At 38.4% G+C, this 14,813-nt stretch overlaps 1 protein-coding gene across 1 annotated transcript in view; it reads right to left on the reverse strand.

Annotated features, from left to right (window-relative positions):
- Positions 1-1,595: 1,595 nt before the first annotated feature.
- The window catches only part of LOC120940612 (cadherin-10-like), a 571,924-nt gene continuing 558,706 nt past the window's right edge, over positions 1,596-14,813 (reverse strand). The window contains exon 12 of the mRNA XM_040353567.1: positions 1,596-3,881. Within this exon, the coding sequence (XP_040209501.1) occupies positions 3,391-3,881 (491 nt within the window). The 3' untranslated portion in view covers positions 1,596-3,390. The remainder of the gene's footprint in view (positions 3,882-14,813) is intronic.

The raw sequence follows: 14,813 nt of genomic DNA on the forward strand, positions 1-14,813 counted from the left end.
CGGGCGAACAGCCAATGTTTGAGTCGAACTCATGTTCGACCCGAACATAAAGCTCATCCCTAGTTATAATCAGATGGATAGCCAAAGATTGATTGAATTCCCGTGTAGGTATAAATAAGGAACAATCCCACCCTTTATAGCCATAAATACGAGTGTCTACTGCTGTTGAACATTTACAAAGACTAAGATGCTGATTTGTCCAACCGTAGATGAGATGTTATTGTGGTCAGGTACTACATTGCCCTGACATGCTTTGTCTTATGCACGATTGGAATTTCAGATGAAAAAAGTCAGATGGAATTTTTTCATCGGATATTCCGACCGTGTGTCTGCCCCATCAGAGTTTTTCCTTTGAAAATTTCAACAAACTTAGAAAGAGAACATGTTTTTTCCGATGGAAAAAAATTATGTCGGAAATTCCGTTCATCTGTATGGAACTTCTGACGGAGAAAAAAACATGCATGCTCAGAATCAAGTTGACGCATGCTCAGAAGCATTGAACTTAATTTTTCTTGGCTCGTCGTAGTTTTATACGTCACCGCGTTCTTGACGGTTGGAATTTGGTGTGACAGTGTGTATTCAAGACAAAATTCCATTGGAAAAATTTGTCGGAGTTTATCTCGACGAAAATTCTAATCGTGTGTACAAAGCATTAGATGGCTTTTCTCAGAGGGCATTAGCAATATACTGTTTTTTGGTGATGGTACACAATTGTTAAGAATATAAAATAAACAGGGTCTCTATACTGTATAACTATTGTATAATGTTTATACTGTAAATAATTTGTGTCATTAAAAGATGTTATTTAATTTAATATATCTCACCTCTCAGATTATAGTTTTCAGTGTTGAATAGTATTGTATGAGGAGGATGGTTGTTTTTATTCATTTACTTAAAAAGCAGCCATCACCTGGTACAAATAATAAACTCATCTTGATTAATGTCTGAGTTCTGATGCCGCGTACACACGATCATTTTTCAGCATGAAAAAAAAATGTTGTTTTTCAGCATGTCGAAAAAACGTTTTCCCAATTTCATCATTAAAACGATGTTGCCTACACACCATCGTTTTTAAAAAATGATCTAGAAAAGCGCGGTGGGCTGCTTTAGCTGATTCTGTGTTAGTAAAAGACAATTTGGGCTTTTTTGTCTGTTACAGCGTAATGAATGTGCTTACTCCATTATGAACGGTAGTTTTACCAGAACGAGCGCTCCTGTCTCATAACTTGCTTCTGAGCATGCGCAGTTTTTTTACGTCGTTTTAGCCCACACACGATCATTTTTTACCACCCGAAAACGACATTGTTTAAAATGACATTAAAAAATGCAGCATGTTCGAATTTCTTTTTGTCGTTTTTCAGAACCTGAAAAATGATGTGAAGCCCACACACGATCATTTTAAATGACATTTTTGAAAAACTATGTTTTTTTCATGCCAAAAAATGATCGTGTGTATGCGACATTACACATATTAATTGCCCTACTGCAAAAATATTGGGTAGAGTGTGAAAAAAAAAAGAAAACAGCTACAAGAATTAGTAACCCACACTTGTCATTGTAAACAATGCTAGTCAAAAGCTTTTGGACACAACAAAGCAAATCATCAATCAAGTTTATGATGAGCATCACTGTAAGAATAAAGGGGTTTATTTACTAATGTTATACATTTTACATGTCCACCAGATCTGTGTTTTACTGTGTTATACAATAAATATAAATTAAATTCTGAACTTTTAGCACACCTGTTATAGGAGAAGTACAAAATGTGTAATTTCCAGACTTCTTTTTAAAATGCTAATCAACTGGCTGTGTCTGGCTTTAATAAATGTCAGAAGAATGTCAGAATTCCTTATTTCTCTGCTTGTTTTAGATAAATGATTCAGAAGGCATTTAAAGCATATCTGGCCCTGATAAAATGCTTACCAGTTATTAGATGGGGTGACGGCATTATTTTTCTTTCAAACTAGGGAAAATGTTTAGCAAGTATAGAAAATACCTGTTTCTTTCCAAAAATGCACTTCCTGAGAGCTTAAAAGTTAGCAATAATAATTATAATAATAATAATAATAATAATAATAATAATTTTTGTTGTAACCATAGCTCGCTCCATAGATACTGTAGAAGAAAAATGTAAAGCAAGGTCTCCCTATAGCCGCACATTTGTAAAATCCCTATGATCGATGATAAGTGGAAACCTTAGCCTGGCCATGCTCCCAATGCATTTCTCTCCACCCCTTGGAATTGATCATGGGGATGTGGCCTAATTGGAGTCCAGGCTGAGGTTGCCACATATCATCGACCACAGGGATTGTACAAGATGTACAGCCATCACAGTAGCTAAACCGAGCTCCATCCTGGGCCAGCACTCTTAGCAGTGGACATTGTGGACTTGCACCCCATTTGAGAGCCTGAGTGCACATGGATTGAAGCTTTTGGGTCACAGAAGAAAAATATACCCACCCAGGGTTAGGATTTGGAGGATTGGCAGGTAAAAAGAAAGTAAAAAATCCAGGAAGAAGAAAAGTAGGGCAGCCACAACATCTAAAGACTAATATAGTTTATATGACATTTTTGTTTTGAGTTTGGATGCAGTTTTAGCTAAAGCAAATACAGGTGTGCAACAAAAACACTGATTTAGTAAATAACCCCAAAGTGTTAATATCTTTGCTTTTTTTTCCACTTTTTGGTTACTACTATCCAATTGGGTTTGACATTTTTCATCCATACTGCCTATAGTTTATGATCTGAATTATATAGGCATTAAGCAAGTTGTAAAAACAGGTTTATTTCTTAAAAATAAATACAAAAATATAAATATAAAACATTGGCAAGATACTATCTGATGAAATGAAGTTCTACTAACATATATCTTCACCACCTTCAATACACTAACATCACATGTACATTTTCTGTACATTTTAATGTACATAATGTATCAGAAATGTATCAGAAAAATCGTTTCCTGTTTCCCTCTGAAAAAAAAAAAAAGAACAAGAAAATGCTGCAAATGGGAAGGCAGCCAAATTACCCGATAAAAGCAATGTGTACATGAGTTTGTACGAGGAAGTATTCTTCTGTTCAAGTCTTCAAAGTGATCATTGGATTTGACATACAACAAAGCAACCACGGCATTTATTCCATGGCTTATAATTAACATTAGTCATTCTCTAGGGTGATATTCTACATTGAATAAAAATGGATGAAATAAATGAATGTGGTATAAAGTTTTTTTTTTTTTTTTTTTTCATTTTTAATGTATTATTGTTATTATTTAACACTGTGACAAGTGTCAGAAAAAAAAATATTTTAAAATTGTTAATATTATTTCCAAGTGCCCGCAAATTTATTCCATTTAGCTTCAAATAAAAAAGATTGATCGTACTGTGAAAGTTAAGAATCTTTATCACTCTCCCCACTGCCGTACATTTCAGCTAGTTTGTTGAAACGAGGACCCCATTCCTTGAGGTATTCATAGTTTTGGTCCCCTTCTGTTGTACTAGACTCTAAAGAACTTAAAGATTCAGCTATAGAATCATTTCCTTCATATGCATATGTTGCAAGTGAATCATATGGTGGTGCAACAGGATCATTGTCATGCTCTTTTAGCCTTTGGTTAATGAAATCACGAACATCTGTATTGTCTGGCACAGAAGCAGTTCTCCTTGGTAACAACAGGCTTTCAGGGACAATATCTCTACGGTGTTTCTTATCTTCAATCGCACCAGGATTTCTGAGTGTACCAATATCAAAGGCTTGTGTATCTTCTTCTCCACCTCCTTCATCATTGTAGCTTACAATGTTGTCTCTAATGTCCTCTTTAGACAGGACTAATGGTTCCTTCTTTCTCTGTCTTTTCAAGGCAGCAAATAGCACTACAATAACTAAAAAGGAGAAGAAATGTTGTCAGTAGAAGGAAAATGAAATCCTATATCACTAGCAGTACTAAGATAAAATAAATCAATATATTGCCACTACTAAGTTTGTGATATTGCTAGTAGTAGTATTAATTGTGATAGCACTAGCAGTAGTACCACAGCATTTTTTTTTTTTTGTATCAGTGATATTAGGCCGTGATGGTCAGAAAAGGTACAGACAAAAGAAAACAAAATGTCGCTTAAAAATAAAGTGGCCTTCTTCTTGATCCATTGAGAACAATTTAGGTATCCACTTGTTTTCCATTTTTGGTAAAAAAAGGGAAAATATGAATTTAAAGTCTCCTGTTTTATTGTATGCCCCACAATAGCAATACCAACATACAGTGCCTTGAAAAAGTATTCATACCCCTTGAAATAATCTACATTTTGGTCATGTTACAACCAATAACATAAATGTATTATTATTATTTTTTTCATTAAAGTTTTTTATTTTCATCATAGAAAAACCATTACAATATAATCATCATAGAAAAATCATTACAATATAATTCACAGTAAAATTCCAAGAATGTAATCATAGGCCCGGATTCACATACATTGGCGCATTTTTATGCCGGCGTAGCGTATCGAATATACGCTACGCCGACGCAGCGCAGAGAGGCAAGCACAGTATTCATGAAGCTAGTGCTCCCACTCGCTCTCAAATCTACGCTGGGTTTCCTCGGCGTAAGCCAGCGTAGGTGGAAGTGGGCGTGAGCCATGCTAATGAGGTGTGACCCCATGCAATTGATGGGCCAAGCGCCATAGAAGTACTTAAAATGAACGGCGCATGCGCCGTCCTGTGGCCGCATCCCAGTGCGCATGCTCAGAATCACGTCGAAACATTAGCCGAGGATACGTCGCCCCCTATATGGGGAATAACTTTGCACCGAACGTACGACTTACGCAAACCGCGTATATTATGCGCCGGACGCAACTACATTCGTGAATCAGCGTATCTCCCTCATTTGCATATGTGCATAGAAAATCAATGGGAGCGGAAAATGCTTCCAGCGAAATATGCGCCCACGATACGACGGCATAGACAAGTTACGTCGGTCGTAGGAAGCCTATTTTTAGGCGTATCTCAGATTGTGGGCATGGCGCACAGATACGACGGTGCATAGTTACACTTACGCGCCATATCTCGAGATACGTTGACGTAAGTGCTTTGTGAATCCGGGCCATAGTCTTTTAGTTAACATAACCAAAGCAACAATGAGAACTAATAAAGTAGAAAATAAATATGTTACTTTGGCTGTGACAACTCGATAACATTTTGTACACTTGACTATTCTAATGCCGCGTACACACGATAATTTTTCGGCATGAAAAAAAACATAGTTTTTCAGCATGTCCAAAAAACAAAGTTTTTCCAACTTCATCATTAAAATAGACGTTGTCCACACACCATCGTTTTTAAAAAATGATGAAAAAAGCGTGGTGACGTACAACACGTACGACGGCACTCTAAAGGGGAAGTTCTATTCGCCTTTGGGCTGCTTTAGCTGACTCCATGTTAGTAAAAGACGATTCGCGCTTTTCTGTCTGTTACAGTGTGATGAATGTGATTACTCCATTATGAACGGTAGTTTTACCTGAACGAGCGCTCCTGTCTCATAACTTGCTTCTGAGCATGCGCGGGTTTAAAACGTCGTTTTATCCCACACACGATCATTTTTTACAACCCGAAAAACAACATTTTTTAAAACGACGTTAAATAATGCAGCATGTTCGAAAAAAAAAAAATGTGAAGCCCACACACGATCATTTTAAATGACGTCTTTAAAAACGTCATTTTTTTCATGCGGCATAAGAGGAGTTAGAACCCCACTCCTCCTCCGACACCCCAAAAGGGATCACACTGTGTCTAAGGAGGTGTGAGGATCCCCCTCCCCAGCATCTAGTATTTCTATAAACTTCTTGCTAAAGCATGAGAGGTGATCATCCTGCAATGCCCAGCCCAAAGAATATTGCAGACTCTAATGTGGGTACAAAATCATGTTCCCATCAGATTAAAGCCAAATCTAAAATCCTAAACTTACAGTAGTATGATAAACTATTGTATAAACCTGTGAACTCCTAGATAACTTAAGGAGAGACTATACTGTTAAAAAAAAAAAAAGGGAAAAGACTAGAGGATTATATTTTTTTTTTCCTAACACCCTAGAGAATAAAATGGCGGTCATTGCAATACTTTTTGTCACACCGTATTTGCGCAGCGGTCTTACAAGCGCACTTTTTTGGGAAAAAATTCACTTTTTGAATTAAAAAATAAGACAACAGTAAAGTTAGTCCAATTTTTTTATATATTGTGAAAGATAATGTTACGCCGAGTAAAATGATACCCAACATCTTTACTGTGAGCGGTCCTGTCAACGATAACGGTGGTCTCTGTGGCCTGCTCATGGAATGGCGTCAAACTTTTACCCTTAAAAATCTCCATAGGCGACGTTTAAAAAATTCTATAGGTTGCATCTTTTGAGCTACAGAGGAGGTCTAGGGCTAGAATTATTTCTCTTGCTCTAACGATTGCGGTAATACCTCACTTATATGGTTTGAACACCGTTTTCATATGCGGGCGCTACTCACGTATGCATTAGTTTCTGCTTGCGAGCTCGTCGGGACGGGGCGCTTTAAAAAAAATGTTTTTTTGTTTTTTTATTTATTTTATACATTTTTACACTGAAAAAAAATGGATCACTTTTATTCCTATTACAAGGAATGTAAACATCCCTTGTAATAGAAAAAAGCATGACAGGTCCTCTTAAATATGAGATCTGGGGTCAAAAAGACCTCAGATCTCATATTTAGACTTAAATGCAAAAAATAAATAAAAAATGTTGTTATTTGAAAAAATTGCAACTATAAAATATTGCTTTAAGAAGCATGGGCGGAAGTGATGTTTTGACATCACTTCTGCCCTGCTATGCTATGGGGACGGGTGGGGGCCATCTTGCCCTCACTTGTATCCCAGCCGACCAGGGGACAGCACCCGATCACCTTCGCCGCTACCGACGGCTCTGGTAAGCGGCGGAGGGCACGGTAGAGCGGCGGGAGGGGGGTCCCTCTCCCGCCGCCGAGAACGGTGATCTCGTGGCAAATATGCCACGGAGACCACCGTTATCGTTTACACGACCGCTCACAGTAAAGATGGATATCTTGGATGTGGCAGCAGCTGCTGCCGTTACCAAGATATCCATCTTTAAAGTACCAACATATATGTACATGAGCAGGTCCTTAAGTGGCTAGAGAACCTTAGTGAACAAACAGTATCATAAAGGCCAATGGACACACCAGACAGCTCAGGGATAAAGTTGTGGAGACATTTAAGGCAGTGTTAGGTTATAAAAAAAATCCCACACTTTGAACATCTCATGGAACACTGTTTAATCCATTATCCAAAAATGGACAGAGTATGCCACAAATGCAAACCTACCAAGTCATGGCTGTCCAGCATCCACCTAAACTGATAGGCCGGGCAAAAAGAGCATTAATTTAGAGAAGCAGCCAAGAGGCTCATGGTAACTCTAGAGGAGCTGCAGTGATGGCCCTTATGTAAGAGTTGCAAGAAGAAAGCTAGTGTTGAAAGAAAGCAATGAGAAGTCCCGTTTTCAGTTTGCGAGAAGCCATGTGGATGTGGGGGACACATAAAACATGTGGAAGAAGGTGCTTTGGTCAGATGAGTCCAAAATTGTACTTTTTTTGCCCAAAAGCAAAATGCTATGTGTGGCTGAAAACTTACACTGCACATCCCCCTCAACACACCATCCCCATCCTGAAATATGGTGATGGCATCATCATGTTGAGAGGATGCCTTTCTTCAGCAGGGACAGGAAAGCTGGTCATGTTATCGAGTTGAGGTCATCGAGTTGATGGGAAGATGGATGGAGCCAAATACAGGGCAATCAAGTCTGTAAATCACTTGGGACTGGGGTGGAGATTCTCCTTCCAGCAGGACCATGACCCATAACATACAGCCATGAAATGGTTTAGATCAAAGCATATTTATGTGTTAGAATGACCCAGTCAAAGTCCAGACCTAAATACAATTGAGAATCTGTGGCAAGACTTGAAAATTGCTGTTCACAGACACTCTTCATCCAATCTGACAGAGCTTGAGCTATTTTGCAAAGAAGAATGGACAAAAATATGTCACTCTTTAGATGTGCAAAGCTGGTAATAACCAAAATGAGTTCCAGCTGTAATTACAGCAAAAGATGGTTCTACAAAGTATTGACTCACTGAGGCTGAATACAAATGCACACCACACTTTTAAGATATTTATTTGTAAAAAAATATTGAATACCATTTATCATTTTCCTTCCACTACACAATTATGTGCCACTTTGTGTTTATCTATCACATAAAATCCCAATTAAATCCATTTATGTTTTTGGTTGTAACCTGACAAAATGTGGAAAATGTCAAGGGGTAAGAATACTTTTTCTAGGCACTGTAAATGCCATTAAAAAAAAATCAACATATTGCCATGTATTACTTAACATAACAAACCGTTACTGCTTTTGATAACTGGCAGCATGAAATATTATACTCAGTGCAGTTTTGTGTTTGTAACCCTAGAACTAGCAGAACCTATAGACTACAAGTCAATCACACTGAGAACAGAGGTCTTCTATAATTCACATGCATGACTGCTGGGTTTAGTTAAAAGTACAATCATCCGCCTAATTACAATAAAAAGTTTGCTACTGCATAATAATTTGACTTATTTTGGAAAAGGAACACCTAGTTAATCAGTATATGGAACACATTCATATGGCCGCACATCTAAACCCACCTTTATTGAACAATGTCCAAAAAAACAACAACAGTAAAACAGGGCCATCATTTCATGCTTACCAAACATGAAATGTGTCAGCCTGTTTCTAGCCATCTTTCTGTACCTGCTATGCTAATTTTATGAACAGTGTTCAAAGAAGGAGGCTTTAGTTGTGTGGCCAGCCAAATCTGCTCCATATATTTTTACAGTTTTGAGCTGGGCCAGCACTCATTCCTGTTGTGTGGCTTATGCATGCAGATGAACCTTGACCTGACCTCTCTTCTTGATATTAAAGCATTTGTTGCCCCAACATTTCATATTCCTGATATTTGCCTGCTGTACCATCTACTTGTATGGAAAGTATCCTGTTCACTTTGTATTGCTTCCTTTATGTGAACTCACTGGTGTTCCTGTCAGTCCCTCTGCTTTCCTATTAAAAACTGACCACACTAAGCAAGAGAGTGTGGTCAGTTCTTTAGCTATGCTGGGAACTCAGCTATTTCTCCTCCAATGATCATACTTGTCCGGACATGCCCCCCCCTCCCCGCACAGACATTTACTGGGAAGTTCAGTGTGCTGCTGCTTCTCCTCGTCCCAGCTGTTATGTAGCTGAGAACAGAGGGAATGTGATCACTTATAAAAAAGGAAAAAAGGGTGATAGAGTTTTTTTTTTTTTATCTATACACAAATGTTTTGCCTTTCATTTCTATTTCAAACTGAATGGGTTGTTTTACAAGGTGATCGCTTATAATCACTTTAAGTAGTGCTTTGTGATGTTTACAATCATTGTTCATGGCTCATCTTTCCCCATCCATGGCTCATCCATCTCCATTCTGGCTCATCAATGTTCCATCCATGCCACACACAAAGTTTTACACATGTGGTATTGTCATACTCAGGAGGAGTAGCATAATGTGTTTTGGGGTGTAATTTGTGGTATGCATATGCCGTGTGAGAGAAATAACCTATTAATATGACAATTTTGTGAGAAAAAAAGAAAGAAAAAATCTTAATTTTGCAAAGAATTGTGGAAAAAAAATACAACTGCAAAAAACTTGCCATGCCTCTTACTAAATACCTTGGAATATCTACTTTCCAAAGAGGGATAATTTGGGGGGTATTTGTACTTTCCTGGCTTGTTAGTGTCTCAAGAATTGTCTGTCAGTACATCAGGTGTGATCAATTTTCAATGATTGGCACCATAGCTTGTAGACTCTAAAACTTTCCCAAAGACTAAATAATATACACTGATTTTAGTTATTCTTACCAAATATATGTAGCAGTATAAATTCTGGCCAAAATTTATGAAGAAAAATTAATAATTTGCAAAAATGTATACCAGAAACAAAGATTTTTTTTTTTTTAAATCTGTCTTTTTTCGGTCATTTATAGCGCACAGAAAACAGTGATGGTAAGATACCACCAAAATAAAGCTCTGTTTCTGTGACAAAAGGGACACAAATTTCATATAGGTACAGCACTGCATGACTAAGTAATTGTCATTGAAAATGTGAGAGCACCGAAAGATGAAAATTGGTCTGGTTAGGAAGGAGGGTTTAGGTGCCCAGTGGTCAAGTGGTTAATAGTAGTAGTATAAATAATAATATTTATTATAATAAAAGTTATACATCATCCTTACAATACTAACTTATAGACAGTTCCCTTGCTTTGTGCACTGGTGCACAGTGATGTTGAAACAGGAAGGGGCCATCCCCAAACTGTTCCCACAAATTTGGGAGCATTACATTTTTCAAAATGTGTTGGTATGCTGATGCCTTTAAGAGCTCCCTTCACTGGAACTAAGAGGCCGAGCCCAACCCCTGAAAAACAACCTCACACCATACCTCCACCAAAAGAATTGAACCAGTGCACAAAGCAAGGTCCATAAAGACCTCAAGGTTAAACATTCCCATAGACACACTCCTAAACCTTGTGGACAGCCTTCCCAGAAGAGTTAAAGCTGTTAAAGCTGCAAAGGGTGTGCCAACTTAATATTGAACCCTACCGACTAAGACTGTGATACAAATGTGTCTCCAGCACAAAAAAAGGGATCTCTTAATAATGACACCAGTCTTGCAACTGCTATAAAACTTTGGAGTTCCCCCTACAATGGGGAGAATTCCTCTCACTCCCTGTTGTGTCTTTGGAAAAGGAAGTGAAATAAAATCTTCTTGATAGGGATGCAGTTATAAAAAACATGAGTGAGACTGTAATCCTTACCCATTGTATAAAAAGCAAAAACGTAGAAAGAATCCTGGGTAAGAATTATGGAATATGGATAAATAATAAAATAAATATGCAAAAAAGATTTGCTTGCATACAATATACTTATCTGTCATGAATATGTCCAGTAAATTACTTATTGAGACAAATACCGCATAAGCATAAAAAAGACCTGTCACTAGCCCTGACTCACTTTATTCCTATTACTGCCTTAGGAATGATAAAGGACATATTTTCTTAAATTATGTTGAATTTAAAATACAAAGGGATAAGTCTCTAGAATTCCAATTTCATTCTTTACCCTTCTGCTCCTTTAGATAAGCAGATACACAATTGTAAAAACTGATGCATAGTGCTGATTCTTTTTAAAATTAAATATCTAGTAATTTTCAAGTAGTATGTTTGCCTGACAAGATGCTGAAAGCATGATAAACTCCCATGTCATAAAAGGATTCTTTGATCTTTAACTGTACCTTATAGTAAAGCTTAAACATTATAAAGAGCATTTGATATTGAGATTGTGTTGTTAGATATGCAAAGGATGCTTATATAAAATAAAGCCTTAAAGTAAAATCATAACAAACCATAATAATGGAAAATGGACTTAGAATGAAAAAATTAATTAGCAAATATTATCTTCAGTACAAACCACATTTTACAGCCCATCTCAGGGTAAACTGTTATATATATATATATATATATATATATATATATATATATATATATATATATATATATATATATATATATATATATATGTAGCGCCCCCTTTACTTTCAGTAAGGGCACTACGCTAAAGTTAGTGGGAGAATGAGAGAGGTAAGTTGCTCTCATTCTAAATTTTGTTAAATTTGGCTGTCTCCAAATTCTGGATTGTCCTGTGGGTCAGTCTGTGCGTCCAGAGATACGGTGTCATATCTGGATGGCAGATGGAGCCAGAGGGATCCAGGCGGAGCCACTTCTTCCCAGCAGCCAATGAGAGGAGTTGAGCCTCGCTGTGCATGCTGGGAGGGGGTATTTCTGTGGCGGAGGCCGTTGTTCTGGGTTCTTCGCGGGTTCCTGGTTCCAGGTGCGGCACCCACCTTTAGGGTGTGCGCACATTGCGGGCCCCACCACTATGGAATACCTGACCTGGGGTCGCCCGCAACGCGGAGTTCCAGACTCTAGGCCCTTCTGGCCTGGAGCAACTGAAGCCACAAAGGGGCCCCAGTGACTTACTGGGTCCCCAATTCTACTGAGGAGATCCCAGGCTGTATGCCGTTCGGTGGGGGATCGACTTGAGGAAAACTCAGAGGCAGGTTATCCAAAAGGGCTTGAACGAACCATCAGGAATCTGGTGACCGGACATTTACAGGTACACTTGCACTGTCAACCGGTGACCCTGAAGCGATTTATTGGGAGGATTCGCTCTGCTGTTCACATTGTCAGCATTAAGCCTGTGGCAGAGGTTTTCATCTGGCATCCTAATCTAATCAGAGCCAAGTCGGTGGCAGAGACTTGTTCCTCCCAGCAACCTAAAGTGACGCTCCGGCTGCCAGGCCTGTGGCAGAGGTCTGTTCGGGGGCACTTCACCCACTCTGGCTAGAGTGGCGACGTATTGTTACAGCTGTAGAGAAGCAGGATTGCTTCCCTTCTATCCAAAGCCTGATACCGCAAAGTTCCTTTACTTCATCCACCTTTCCTGTCTTCCTCAAGTTGATGTTGGTCATGTTGGGCCAAGAAATAAAGCATTCAGAAAACCTTATCTACAAATTGGACATTCGCTTATTGCTCTACTCACTACCATCACCCCTAGACAACACATAGAGGTAACTTAATACGCCGATCCCAAAACAATCAGCGGCTCCTGAGGGGGTATATATATATATATATATTCAATTTCGTTATTGGGTGAGTTGAATTCACTGAGAGTATACAGCAGCTGCTGATATTTAGTAACATTTTGCACAAGATTATTTATATTTTGCACTTAGCACTTCAATAACAGTTAGAAGTGGCGCTGATTGTTACATACACTTTTAGTCTAATATATATATATATATCAGACCATATCAGGCTGCTTCCCCCTTACATTGGGAGGGTGCTTTGGAGTCCCTCCAAAGCACTTTGTCCCCATGTTGATGCGGACAAGGACCTCTTCCCATCAACCCTGGTCATTGGTTGTCGGGGTCTGCGGGTGGGGGGCTTATTGGAATCTGTAAACCCCTTTAATAAGGGGGCCCCCTGATCCCGGGCTCCCCTTATGTGAATGGTTATTGAGTACATTGTACATTGTACCCCTACTCATTCACCAAAAAAAGTGTCAGAAAGTAAAAACCACAATAGACAGTTTGTGACAATTCCTTTATTAAAAAAGAAAAAAAGTCCATCCATCTTCAATCACGCCCCCTCCTACGAAGATGGATGGATATCGTGGGACACTTTTTTTCTTTTCTAATAAAAGAATTGTCAAAAACTGTCTATTGTGGCTTTTACTTTTTGAAATTTTTTTTGGTGAATTGGTAGATGTACAATGTACCCGATACTCATTGTTAAAGGGGGTACCAGATTCCAATAAGCCCCCCACCCACAGACCCTGATAACCAATGGCCAGGGTTGTCGAGAAAAGGTCCTTGTCCCCATAAACACCCCAAAGCACCCTTCCCATGTTAAAGGCATGTGATCTGGTATGGTTCAGGAGGGGGGCTCTTGCTCGCCCCCCCCCATCCTGTCCTCCAGGCTGCATGCTCAGATAATGGTCTGGTATGGATTTTGGCGTGGAGTTCTGGTATGGACTAGGGGAACCCACGCCATTTTTTCCTTGATTCTTCATCTATATTGCTCGGAGCCTGCAATACATTACAGCAGGTGATCAAGTTTAAATGATTTTTTTTCCTTTAGAAATGTAATTTTGCTGCAGCACACACATCACACATATGCACCACTTTACATGCAGACTAAGGGAACCTCCAGGCACCATATGTAAAGGAATATTTATTTATTATTGTTTCACTTTAAGTATTAAAAAAATCACTGCATTTTTTTGCATTGATAAGTGTCTTCTAGGGCAGTACCCGGGTCCCCATACACTTGTTCAGGCAATAACTTGCATATAAGCCTTTAAAATTATCACTTTTGATGTTTAATTTTCCTGTCCCATAGACTTTAATAGTGTTTGCATATTCATTTACACTATTACTGAACAGAGTTAGTGGAAAATAGACACCTAAAGGACCTTTTCACTCAGTTTTTCAAAAAGGAAAATAATTGATGCCCAGCACATCATGTGACCATGGATGTGAGTAAAATGGGCATTTAGGTTATTTATTTAAAAAGCTTACAGCACATTAAGTAGCTGGTTAGGGTGTGTAAGGATTAATTTTTCCTTAAGATCAGTAAATCAGATATAGGCAGCTGAAATTATATGAAACTCTTAATGTTTCTGCAAAAAAATTCTAGCTTGATCTCACTAATCATACATCTTGAGTCCCCCCAGCTGTCCGTGAAATTGCTATCACAATGGGAAAACTTAAATTGGAGTAATATAAAGGCTGCCATTGCTGACCTCTTGAGTCCTGGACATGCTAGTCACATTCCTGACATGTTGATAATTTTGCCTTTAAAGACTAATAGAGATTCTGGAAAGGTGATAGGGTAGGCACAATGTTGAGTTTACAAAAAATATGAATATTTAAATATTCATATTTTCAAATATTTTAGCTGCCTATGGCTCTGGAACTACTGATTGCTCTGACATGCAATTTTCTCTGAAGATAACCTTTTCTTCTGTGTTTTTTGCATCATATACAGTACTCAGTCTGGATTGCCCAGGTGAACAAAACTGAATATATTTATTTTTCTATACTATGATAGACTTTAAGACAAACAGAAATGCTTGCAACTATGCCACACAA

The sequence above is a fragment of the Rana temporaria genome, chromosome 5 (assembly GCF_905171775.1).
Source record: "Rana temporaria chromosome 5, aRanTem1.1, whole genome shotgun sequence".
In the NCBI taxonomy this organism is placed as follows: Eukaryota; Metazoa; Chordata; class Amphibia; order Anura; family Ranidae; genus Rana; species Rana temporaria.